The sequence below is a fragment of the Lepus europaeus genome, chromosome 4 (assembly GCF_033115175.1).
Source record: "Lepus europaeus isolate LE1 chromosome 4, mLepTim1.pri, whole genome shotgun sequence".
Taxonomy (NCBI): Eukaryota; Metazoa; Chordata; class Mammalia; order Lagomorpha; family Leporidae; genus Lepus; species Lepus europaeus.
Window position 1 is genome coordinate 83,242,109 of NC_084830.1, and position 12,185 is coordinate 83,254,293.

A 12,185-nucleotide genomic window follows, 5' to 3' on the forward strand; every position below is an offset into this window, starting at 1 on the left:
TTCAATCAAAGCGGGTTACATTTTTATGGCTTGCCTCTTCATTTTTATTTTTTAATTTTAAAAAAATTATTAATTTACTTTTTAAGGTGAACAAATTTCATGTATTTCGTACAGAGATTAGAAGCACAGTGATACTTCCCACCCTACCCTCCCTTCTGCCCATGATCTTACTCCCTCTTATATATTCTGGCACTAAAAAAAGGATTTAGTTATTTATTTAAAAGGTCGAACTAGAGAGAGAGAGAGAGAGACAGAGACAGAGACAGAGAGACAGAGAAAGACAGAGACAGAGAAAGAGAGATATTCTATTTGCTAACTGACTCTTCAAATGGCCACAACAGCCAGATCTGAGTTAGGCCAAAGCCAAGAGCCAGGAAATCCATCTAGGTCCCCAATGTGGGTAGCATGGGCCCATTTACTTGGGCCATCATCCATTACCCTCCCAGGCACAGTAGCAGGGAGCTGGATTGGCAGCCAGGACTTGAATAAGAATCCCAATATGGGATGCTGGCATGGCAAGCGATAGCTTAACCTGCTGCAGCCACGATGCCTACCCAGACATTTTGACTCTTGTTCTTCACTGTGCACTCCAACACCTCCACATTTTTAGAAAGGGACCTCACAGCAGTATAGAAACTAGAGATCTCCATCCTGATTTGAGGAATTAAGTGTTCACAAAGACAAGGATTTAGGAACAGGCAATCAAAAATTGCTAACAGATGTTTTGATGTGTACAGAGCATATAAAACAATAAACTGTGATTAAGGCTCAAATCCGAGCTTGTTATGTACATATGTCTTCTAAAAACACGGAGAGAGCCTGCTTAGGAGTTATTGACTAGGGCTTTTAAAAGGCATTGGAGCAGGGGCAGGCATATGGTGGGGCAGTTAACGTGCTTGGATCTGGTTCAGTTCCTGGCTCTAGCTCCTGCTTCCTAAGGCAGATCCTGTAAGGAGGAAATGATGGCTCAAGACCCTGCCACCCATGTGGGAGACCAGGATCGAATTCCTTGTTCTGGGCTTTTTTGGACTAGGCTGCTGTTTCTGGGTTTTGGAGGGTGTGAACCAGCCAGCAGGTGGGAGGGTTTGTCCCCCCTCCCCTCCTCTAATAAGTAAATCAAAAGACAAGAGAATGGGGGCTGAAGTCATTAGCACCAGACCAGGAAGCAGGTTTAAGAGGTAAAACTGTGACCTCTGCGGACAAGGAAAGTTCCCTGTTATGCAATGTGTGCATTTCATTATTTACAATTTCAGCAGGTGATTGGGAGCTGTGTACATAGCAGAGCGAACTAGTAGCAGCACCCCAGACTCTGAAACTAAAACCAATCACTCTCTTCATAGCCTTTCTCTAGCTCTGTTTTTGAAATAGCATTTTCTGGTGGAAGTTTCCTTAGATTAAAACTTCTTTTTTCCTTAAGTGTTTTTAGGAACTGCAAATTCCTTGGAAAATTTTGCACGCTCATTTCCACGGCTTTCTAAGGTCAATTAAAAAGTAATTACTAATAAAAAGATTCGGCCGGGGCAACACATTTGCTTTCGCGAGGGGCTCTCTCAGCCCTCTTTCCCCCTAGTCATTGGCAACCTCTCTCTATCCTCTCCGATCAACCCCACGCCCTCCCCTCCTTTTTTTGGTGTTTACTGGAGTAAACTTGAAAACAAACAAGAGGAGAAAGCCCCTGACCCAGGCGTGCCCAGAAAGCCAGGAAGGACAACCTTAGGGAACCCGCGGGTTCTGCAAGGGGGCGCAGGAGGCGGGGCAGGGGTGGTCTAGAGGGAGAGCGGCCCGGTACGGTGCGCGGGAGCGCCCTAGAGCGCAGCGGACCGAGGGGGTGGCGGACTGCCGCTGTTTCTAATGATCCGGCCGAGTGGCCCTGAGGCCGGTTTGCTACTGTCAGCTCCCCCGGGTCGCAGGCCACCGAGCGAAGGGGCGGATCCTCGCGTGCCAGACACGCCCCGGCCGGATTTATAATTCGCCGGGCGCAGGCTCTCGGAGCTGCTGCTGCCGCGCTCTCGCTCGTCCGGGGGACTCCGGACACGCTCCCAGCGCCCGTCTCGGGCAAACTCTGGGTGGATCGCAAGGTCGCCTAGCGCCAACTGGCAGCCACCCCTCAGCGCACTCACGCGCGCCGGCACCCAAGTGCTCCCACCGCCTCTCGTGCGCGCTCGCCCAGCCAGGGCGCAGGCACCGCTGGCGAGGGCGCCCCGCAGCCTTCCTATGGCTGACCTGAGCTTCATCGAGGATTCCGTCGCCTTCCCCGAGAAGGAGGAGGACGAGGAGGAAGAAGAGGAGGGCGTAGAGTGGGGCTACGAGGAAGGTAACCGGCCGCTTGTTGGGGCGTCCGGGGTCCCGGGGCGGCGGGTCTGTGTTTCACCGAGAGGGAGGCTTTGAGCCCTGCTCCGGTTGCACGTTCCGAGCACCCCGACTTGCCCTCTTTCTCGCTGGGGTCGTTTTTCCACTCCCTGGCGACTTTGCAGGCGGGAGGCACTCTGGTGAGGGGAACCTGCCGCCCGCTTTCTCGGGCCTCCTGCGTTCGCGCGTGGGGAGCTGAGGTGGGGTTGGCCTTAGTCGCGGGCAGCGGTTCGCACCTGCTGTAGCCCCCAACTCCAGTCCTCAAGCCGCGGCTTTACCTTTTCTGTCTTCTGTTGAGCAAGCGGTGTCTTTGCCACAACACCATGAGAAGACGACGTTAGTGAAACTCCCGGTTTCTTGCTTGCTTTGAGGACTTGGTAGGCAGAAAACCTTTCTGCCTTTTCAGTCTTCAAAGAAACTAGCAACGCTCGAATCTCCTTGTAAAATATGTCCTAAAACTGAATCTGTGCACCTGTGGCTAAGGGATTGACTTTTAAGAAAACTTAGCAAACAATGATCCCTGGAGCTGTGGGTTCCCTATCGAGATATCCATTGGTGCTAATGTTTGCTGCATATATTGAAACAAGTATAGACTATATAATTTTAATGACAAAAATTATATATATTTTTTGGCATATATATACATGCACACTCTTTACAGTATTTGCGTTTCTGATAAGAGATATTTATTCACTAGCCTCTGAGTTATGATGTTTACCTGTCATCATATATGTTCAAAGTTACAGCTGTTTCTCCAGCACTTAATTGAACTAAGGAGCAGAGGAAATTTTTGTGTATTTTTTTTGTGTGTGTAATCACTTAAAGATGACTCAAATTCCCTAGAGTCATAACTTATTACATCTATGTGGGCAAATACAAATAGAACACTTCATTAGTCCTGGAGTTTGTATGTGGTATTGGATAATAACGGATCATTCAAAATATGAATGCAGAAATTCACACACATTTGCCCTGTTTCATCTGGAGTTGTAATGCTCTTTGTAATGTCAAGAAGCCCAAGGGCTTCACTTACTTCTGCATGTTAAATTTTATTGTCACTTCTCATATGTTTTGGTACCTGTTTCTCATGTGTCGTATTTCATCCCTAGGTGTTGAGTGGGGTTTGGTGTTTCCTGATGCTAATGGGGAATACCAGTCTCCTATCAACCTGAATTCAAGAGAAGCCAGGTATGACCCCTCACTGCTGGATGTCCGCCTCTCTCCAAACTATGTGGTCTGTCGAGACTGTGAAGTCACCAACGATGGACACACCATTCAGGTTATCCTGAAGTCAAAATCAGGTACGTTAGAGGCTGTGCATGTGATCTTGCCAAACTGCAAGCCACAGAGCTACGGATCTCTGATTCAACCTGCGTGACTCGAGAGACGCAATGACCACAGCTGTGTTTTCAGGACACTTGTGTAGATTATAGAACACTTTATTCTGAGGGAAAATTATTTTCTGAAACAATGTTGAAAGGCTTAAAGGGTGAAATTATGAAGATGGCGGTTGGTGGCTCTACTGGGTCCGATGTTACTAGAACCTTAGTTTAGTCAACCTGTACTTTGTGGAATATGAAGGACGTACATGTAGCTATATAAATAAGCATTTTGTCCTAAACTGTTAATTAGCTTAAATCATTTAGATACTTATGTTCTGTTTTACAACTTTGTAACACTAAAGACTAGGATTTTTTTTGACATAATCTATCATTCAAGATAGACTTTGTAAGTCTATTGTGTTAACATGTCAGGGATAATTTTAAGTAATAGCAGTCAGAAGCATTCTCTAAATTCTGCCAGAGATTTAAATGACAGAGCTTTGCTTTCATTTATTTATTGTGGTAACTTCTCATCCCTTCATCTTATTTGAGATGGGTCTGAAATGTTTTGAGAAGAGGTCGGTTAATTATCAAGGAAATACGGTTTTGGCTTAAATGTAAGGAAGAGGAAATAATATATTTTAAAAATTAGCATTATCAAGTTTTCCATAGCAAACAATGACCATCTCCCTTTTGGGAACAATATAACATTAGATGATGTTGAAATATTAGAAGATGTTTGAGGAACATGGACTGACTATGCCTAAATTTATTCCTAATGGATGAATTGATACCTCAAACCATAAAATCTTTAGGTTTATTATTAGCAACACAGATACTGATTTTCAGTTGTGGAATTTTTTATTCATTGTGCATATTTCTGAGCTTTTATTTAGAATCTATGAGATAGTTGTGGATCATGTGGTTTTCCTTTCCGTTCTTGGAGTCAAGCTATGGACGCTGTCCCAAAGAGATTCTGGGCTTTATATGTACTTAGTGGAAGAGATTGTTTTAGATATAAATTAAAACACCTAATGTTGGAGGGGAGTGGTTTACCTATGATGGGACGTTATCACCTTTCAACACCATAATCAGATTAGGTTTCTACCTCTTAATTCCTCAAAATGGAATTGAATTTCAATGTCTAAAGCCCTGGGGGACACTCAGACTACATGTGAACCATAGCAACAAGTGCCCTTATCACATCTCACACTTGACTGGCGTATGCCTGGGATGGCAGTGGAGGTTGCCAGTCTCTTGGATGTCATTTGATGTTTGACATCTTTGCTACATCGCCTTGCAGCTCCCAGTGGTGTGTTGGAAAGATCTGGTGGGCTTTTGTTTTTCACCCCTCAGTGTCCTTTTTTTTTTTTCCCTCTCTCTGGAAGCTGTCCCTGTTCCCTTTGTTTTCAAATTTTACAACTGTCTTGGTGTGGTTCTATTCCTCAGTCTCTGTGCTGGGCTCAGGGTGAACCCTTTCAATCAGGATAATTTTGCCTTTTATTTCTCAGAAATATGCTTGAGAAGCTAGATGTATTTACCCTGATCACACATTACACAATATACACATGTATCAGAACATTTCATGTTATACCATAAATATGTACAGTTCTTCTATGTCTACTAAACATTTTATGGTGAGAAAAGTTATAGGGGGCCGGCACCGTGTCACTAGGTTAATCCTCTGCCTGTGGTGCCGGCATCCCATATGGGTGCCAGGTTCTAGTCCCGGTTGCTCCTCTTCCATTCCAGCTCTCTGCTGTGGCCCAGGAGGGCAGTGGAGGATGGCCCAAGTACTTGGGCCCCTGCACCTGCATGGGATACCAGGAAGAAGCACCTGGCTCCTGGTTTGGATTGGCGTAGTTCTGGCTGTAGTGGCCATTTGGGGAGTGAACCAGTGGAAAGAAGACCTTTCTTTCTGTCTCTCTCTCTAACTCCACATGTAAAAAAAAAGAGAAAAATTATAAATGAGATGAAGATTTCTTCTGAAATAAAGATTTCATTCACACTCAAAAAAAAGGGGATTTTCTTTCAAGATTTATTTTTTGAAAGGCAGAGAGATTGTTCTTCCCTCTGCTAGTTCACTCTCCAAATGGCCACAGCAACTGGAGCTGGGCAGGACAGAAGCCAGGAGCCTAGAACTCCATCCAGGTTGGGTGGATCATTGTCTGCTGTCTTCCCAGGCCTTTAGCAGGGAGTGAGATCAGAAAGAAACAGCCAGGACTCAAGTCAGCACTTATGTGGGTTGCCACGGTTGCAAGCTGCATCTTAACTGGCTGCGTCACAACACTGACTCCTCAAAAAGGAAATTTTTGTATTTTTTATTATTTCATTGATTTCTGTATTTTCATTTTTTTGCCTCCTCTTTCAGTAACTCCTACTTTCTCTTTGCTCCCCCCCCCCCCTTTTTGGTGGACTTACCTAACTTATATTTGTATTTTTCAGTCTTATGGGTGAACTTTTTTTAAAAAAAGATTTATTTATTTGAAAGGCATAGTAATGTAGAGAGAGTAGGAGAGACAGAAACGGAATCTTCCATCTGCTAGTTTATTCCCCAAATGGCCACAGTGAAGCCAGGAGCCTGGAACCCCATGAAATGGCCCAGGTACTTGGACCATCTTCTGCTGTTTTCCCAGGTGATTTAGCAGGGAGCTGGATCAGAAGCAGAGCAGCTTCTTCCATATGGGGTGCCAGGGTCATGAGTGGCATCTTAACTTGCTGCACTACAATACAAGCTCCTCTATTAACTTTTAATTTCCATTCCCATATTTTTAAATTCTAAAAAGTTATGCTTTTTAGAAGTATTTTTTAGAGATTTATTTATATACTTGAGAGACAGAGTTAGAGACAGAGAAAGGGAGAGACAGAGAGAGGTCTTCCATCTGCTAGTTCACTCCCTAAATGACTACAATAGCTGGAGCTGGGTCTGTTTAAAGCCAGGAGCCAGGATCTTCTTCCTGGTCTCCCACACAGGTGTAGGAGCCTCAGGACTCGAGCCACCTTTCACTGTTTTCCCAGGCCAAAGCAGAGAGCTGGATTGGAAGTGGAGTAGCTGGGACGTGAACTGGCACCCACATGGGATGCTGGCGCTGCAGGTGGAGGCCCACCAAAGACTATGACGCTGCACCAGCTCCTATTTTACAGTATTTAAAATTTAAAAAAATATAGCATCCAGTTTTTGTTTCATAAATGGAGGATCTTCATTTTTCTCAGTATTGTTTTCTGTCTGTATGTCTTCATTTATCCTGGTTCCTTCCTTTCTGAAGGCACCCTAAAAAATTTGTGGAAGATGAATTAAAAGATTATTTCAATTTTAAAGTAAAAAAATTGAAATTAATGTGTAAGAGGATACTTCAGAGGATTCAAGGGAAATGTGTATTATGAAAGAATTATGCATGAATTTCAAAATTTGTGCAATAAAAAAACTCACCTTTTTATTCTGTTTTCATGAACTTTTAAAACAACTGACTGACTTTTGAAGGCATAATGACAGAAAAGGAGAGAGAGATCTTCTGTCCCATGGTTCACTCCCCAGATTGCCCCAACAGCCTTATCTAGTCCAGGCTGAAGACAGGAGCCTAGAACTCTGATAGTGTTTCTTACATGAGTGGTGGAAGTTCAAATACTTGGGCCAACTTCCACTGCTTTCTCAGGTGTGTTAGCAGGGAGCTGGATCAGGAGTGGATCAGCTGGACTGGAACGGATAGGAGATGCAGTGTCACAAGCTGTGGCTTAACTTATTGCGCCACAATGCCAGCCCCTCAATGAGCTTTTTGAAGCACCCCGTATTTGTTTTGGTCTCTTCTTTTTGTGTTCTAGGTTCACCTCTAATGTCTAGTTATCTTTGAGTCATTGTCCTTGTTAAGAATGGATCTAAAAAGAAGAAGATGAGGAGCTGTATCTACATGGACAGGGATTGGGGTCCCTTGAACTTCACAGAAATGCCCTCAGAGAAGGTCCTGGCCAACTTGTTAGGCTATATGAGTTCCTCATGGATTTGCCTGTCTCATGTTTGTGCGTGTATTTTTTTTTTATTTTGTTTTGGGGGAGGGTATTTGGCTCATACCTGTGTGTCAGCATTCTGGTTCTTGGCCACAGCCTGAAGAGTGTCACCATTTGAAACACCCACGTTGCTTTCATCTTCTGTCATGGATTGGTAGGAGGGAGATGGCTGGTCATGGTGATGGATCAGCAAGTTTAAGTGCTGCTTTTGGGCACTTGAAATCTGTTGCCTTGTGTTCAGTTTCTGGTGATGTATCTCCACAATCAGGAATATCTTAATGCCTCCACCTCTTTTTTTATTTTATTTTATTTTATTTTATTTTATTTTATTTAGAGTTGTAGACAGTGAGAGAGAGAGAGAGAGACAGAGAGAAAGGTCTTCCTTCCATTGGTTCACTCCCCAAATGGCTGCTGCGGCTGACGTGCTGTGCCGATCCGAAGCGCTGATCCAAAGCCAGGAGCCAGGTACTTCCTCCTGGTCTCCCATGAGGGTGCAGGGCCCAAGCACTTGGGTCATCCTCCACTGCCTTCCCGGGCCACAGCAGACAGCTGGACTGCAAGAGGAGCAACCGGGAACAGAACCCAGCACCCATATGGGATGCTGGCGCCGCAGGCAGAGGATTAACCAAGTGAGCCATGGTGCTGGCCCTAATACCTCCACCTCTTGAGTCTTTCCTGGTGTCTTAGTTCATAAGGCTGTTGTGCAAAATACCTGAGGCTGGGTAATTCATAAATCATAGAAATGGGTTTCTCACAGTTCTGGAGACTGGGAACCCAGGATCAAGGTGCTGGCGGATTTGGTGTCTGAGGAGGGCTGCTGTTGGCTCTGCAGAGGATGCCTCGTCTCAAGGTGGAGGAGACAAAGGGCCAACAGGCTCCCTTAAGCCATTTATAAGGCACCAGTCACCCCCTGCAGACCTACCTCTTCATGCTCTTCATGCTGTTGCATTGAGGATTAAGCTTTTTTTTTTTTTTTTTTTTTTTTTGACAGGCAGATTTAGACAGTGAGAGAGAGATTGACAGAGACAGAGAAAAAGGTCTTCCTTTTCTGTTGGTTTACCTCCCCCCGAAATGGCCGCTATGGCTGGCGCTGCACTGATCTGAAGCCAGGAGCCAGGTGCTTTCTCCTGGTCTCCCATGTAGGTGCAGGGCCCAAGCACTTGGGCCATCCTCCACTGCCTTCCAGGGCCACAACAGAGAGCTGGACTGGAAAAGGAGCAACCGGGACAGAATCCAGTACCCCGACCAGGACTAGAACCAGGGTGCCGGCGCTACAGGTGGAGGATTAGCCAAATGAGCTGTGGCGCTGGCCAGGGATTAAGCTTTGACATGAGTTTTGGAGGCACACAGACGTTCAGTCCGTAGAACCTAGGTTCTGAAACAGAAAGTGCCTGCCTCTTGCGAGCTTCTTTTTTTTTTTTTTTAATTTAATTTTTTTTTTAAATTTTTTATTTTATTTTTATTTATTTTTGACAGGCAGAGTGGACAGTGAGAGAGAGACAGAGAGAAAGGTCTTCCTTTTGCCGTTGGTTCACCCTCCAATGGCCGCCGCGGTAGCGCGCTGCGGCCGGCGCACCGCGCTGATCCGATGGCAGGAGCCAGGTGCTTCTCCTGGTCTCCCATGGGGTGCAGGGCCCAAGCACCTGGGCCATCCTCCACTGCACTCCCTGGCCACAGCAGAGAGCTGGCCTGGAAGAGGGGCAACCGGGACAGGATCGGTGCCCCGACCGGGACTAGAACCCGGTGTGCCGGCACCGCAAGGTGGAGGATTAGCCTAGTGAGCCGCGGCGCCGGCCTGCGAGCTTCTTTTTTCTGGAGTTACTTAGCTTTCCACTCTTTCAGTTTTCCTTTTCCCCCACTTTCCTTACATTAAAAAATCATAAAGAATTGTCAAAGCAAGGTTACAAAAATTGCACTCTATTTCAAATATTTGTTTTGGCAAACCAAAGCTTTTGAAATATTCCTGAGAATAATGTTCCTCTATATTCATAAAATCCCATGGGAAATATTGCATTAATTTAATGTGATTAAAATATTGCATTTAAATTAATTTATTGCATTTGATTAGAATGCTGCTTTTGAGTGAAGTATTGCATGAATTCAAGTTTCCTGAGCACAAGCTCCCTGCCCTCATCCTGCTAGCCCTGCGACTCTGCTGGAACCTCTCGGAGGCCACAGGTGGTCTCGGCCCCTGGGTCCAGTGGACACTTTCCAGCTGTCACATTGCCTGAATGCCGCAATGGTTGAAGTGGAAGTTTTGGAGACATCCTGTCTCCTGTTGGTATCTGGTACACAGTCTCCTGATAGTTCTTCTTAATCTTGGCTGTCTTCTCTCTGCAAGTTCTTTGTGCTCGATGTTCCTTCCATTTTTTCCTTGAGTATCTTTTCTTCTTATACTACTTGCACTTCCTAAACATGCACCTGCAGATGATGTGCAACTGTGGTATGCGACTTTGTTTAGGAAAGGAGCCACAGGCATAGATCTCTGAGAACCTCCTGGGGGGCGACCAGTCCAGTCTCCTGAATCCCACCCTCCAGCAAGTGGCTGGGCAGTTCTGGGAAGGAAATTTATTCCTCATGAGGAAATCTGTTTTATAGTTAAAGAATTCCTAAAGTCAAAGACTTCTGTACTCTTGCCTATTCTTTCCACTTTAGGACTCTGGGCCTACACAGAACAAACAGAATCAATCTTTCACATGCCAGCCTTTGAAACACTGACTGTAGTCATTGCATTAGTCAGCTGCCATTTCTCTTCATCAATACTTATTTATTGATCATTTACTACAGAAGTTATAAACTCACTTGTTTCTGAGAACTGAGCAGGTCCCATAAATGAGAGTAGCTAGGACAGTGAAAGATTGAAAATGGCTACAGAACCTCTGCTTTGTCTACCTTCTTGGGAGGCAATAGGGCCTGGTGAGGACTGTGGGAAACCAGAGAGCTGCAGAGAGAATGCCTAATTTCCAGATGTTTACTGTATCAGGAGAATCTGGAGATGTGAATCTGTATGGCAAACGTCCATGCGCACTGGTTTCATCTGGTCTGCAAGGTGGAAGTTTGGAAGGCTTTGTTTTACCTTCTGCAGGTATTGTATGCTCAGGATAAGGTAAATATAAATCAGACCCAAAACCTGCCCTCAAAGGGGTTGCTATGGTGTAGGTCATGAAAGATAGATACACAGGGATAGATTAGTTGGGCAGGGTTTGTGGAGGAAGTAATGTTTGATGTGATCATTGAAGAGAGAACAGTATTTGGATGGGGGGAGACTGGGCTGGTGTGAAGGGCAAGCCAAATGCAAAAATGGCATGGGAATGGGGAGGTCTAGAGATCAAATGAGGAGAGACAAATCTTGGATCTCCTTTGTGCCTGGAAAAGGAAATTCATTCATGATAAAGGAGGTGAAGGGAAATGTGATAGATAGGGCGTACTGCAGTAGATTCATGAAGGACCCTGAACGGTCTAAGGAGTGTACTGTTTTTTTGTTGTTTTCTTTTGTAGAATAGAGTCATAGTTAGCATGTTGCTTTAGGAAAATTAACCTGGCAGCACTGAATAAGGTGGGATCTGGGAGACACTGAGAGCCAGCTTTGAAGGTTAGTGCCAGAGACTCAGTCAAGACTGCAGCTGTGGGCCAGTGCCGTGGCTCACTTGGTTGATGCTCTGCCTGCGGTGCCGGCATCCCATATGGGTGCCGGGTTCTAGTCCTGGTTGCTCCTCTTCCATTCCAGCTCTGTGCTGTGGCCTGGGAAGGCAGTGGAGGATAGCCCAGGTGCTTGGGCCCCACATGAGAGACCAGGAAGAGGCACCTGGCTCTTGGTTTCAGATTGGCACAGTGCCGGCCTTGGTGGCCATTTGGGGGTGAACCAACGGGAAGAAGACTTTTCTCTCTGTCTCTCTCTCTCACTATCTAACTCGAAAAAAAAAAAAAAAAAAGACTGCAGCTGCTGTCGGAGCAATAGAAGAGTTGGAGTGACACCAGAGTGATTTCTGAGATGCAGTCCACAGAGCTGCAGTGATTAGTTCAATGGAGCTGGGTACAGGAAGCAATGGTTAGAGAGGTGGCAAGGGGTGGAGCTCCCAGGACTGGATCGCATTCTGGGTCCTGTCACATTCTTCTAATGCACTGACATGGGTGGGGCCTTCAGAAAGTTCATGAGAAATGTCTGCTATGTAAAAACCATGCTTGGATTCCAAAATACTTTTGAACACAAATAAACTTCCCTTTAATTGCATTTTCTCCATGAATCTTTTGAAGTACCCTGATACTTTGAGGCAGCAGAATGCATCCTAATAGGGAGTGGAACTGAGCAATGCATTCCAGGAGTGACCTGACAAGACCCTTCGTCCTGTTGTCTCTCTCTTTTTTCTTTTTAAAGATTTATTTTATTTATTTGAAAGACAGAGTTACAGAGAGAGGTAGAGACATAGAGAGAGATCTTCCATCTGTTGGTTCACTCCCCAGATGGCTGCAATGGCCGGAGCTGTGCTGATCCAAAGCCAGGAGCCAGTATCT

General features: G+C 45.4%; 1 protein-coding gene across 2 annotated transcripts in view; it reads left to right on the forward strand.

The window, feature by feature from the left end:
- The first annotated feature begins 1,993 nt into the window (after positions 1-1,993).
- The window catches only part of CA8 (carbonic anhydrase 8), a 112,608-nt gene continuing 102,416 nt past the window's right edge, over positions 1,994-12,185 (forward strand). For both annotated transcript variants that reach the window (XM_062188460.1, XM_062188461.1), the window contains exons 1-2: positions 1,994-2,314; positions 3,459-3,650. In XM_062188460.1, coding sequence (XP_062044444.1) covers positions 2,215-2,314; positions 3,459-3,650 — 292 coding nt within the window. In that variant the 5' untranslated portion in view covers positions 1,994-2,214. The remainder of the gene's footprint in view (positions 2,315-3,458; positions 3,651-12,185) is intronic.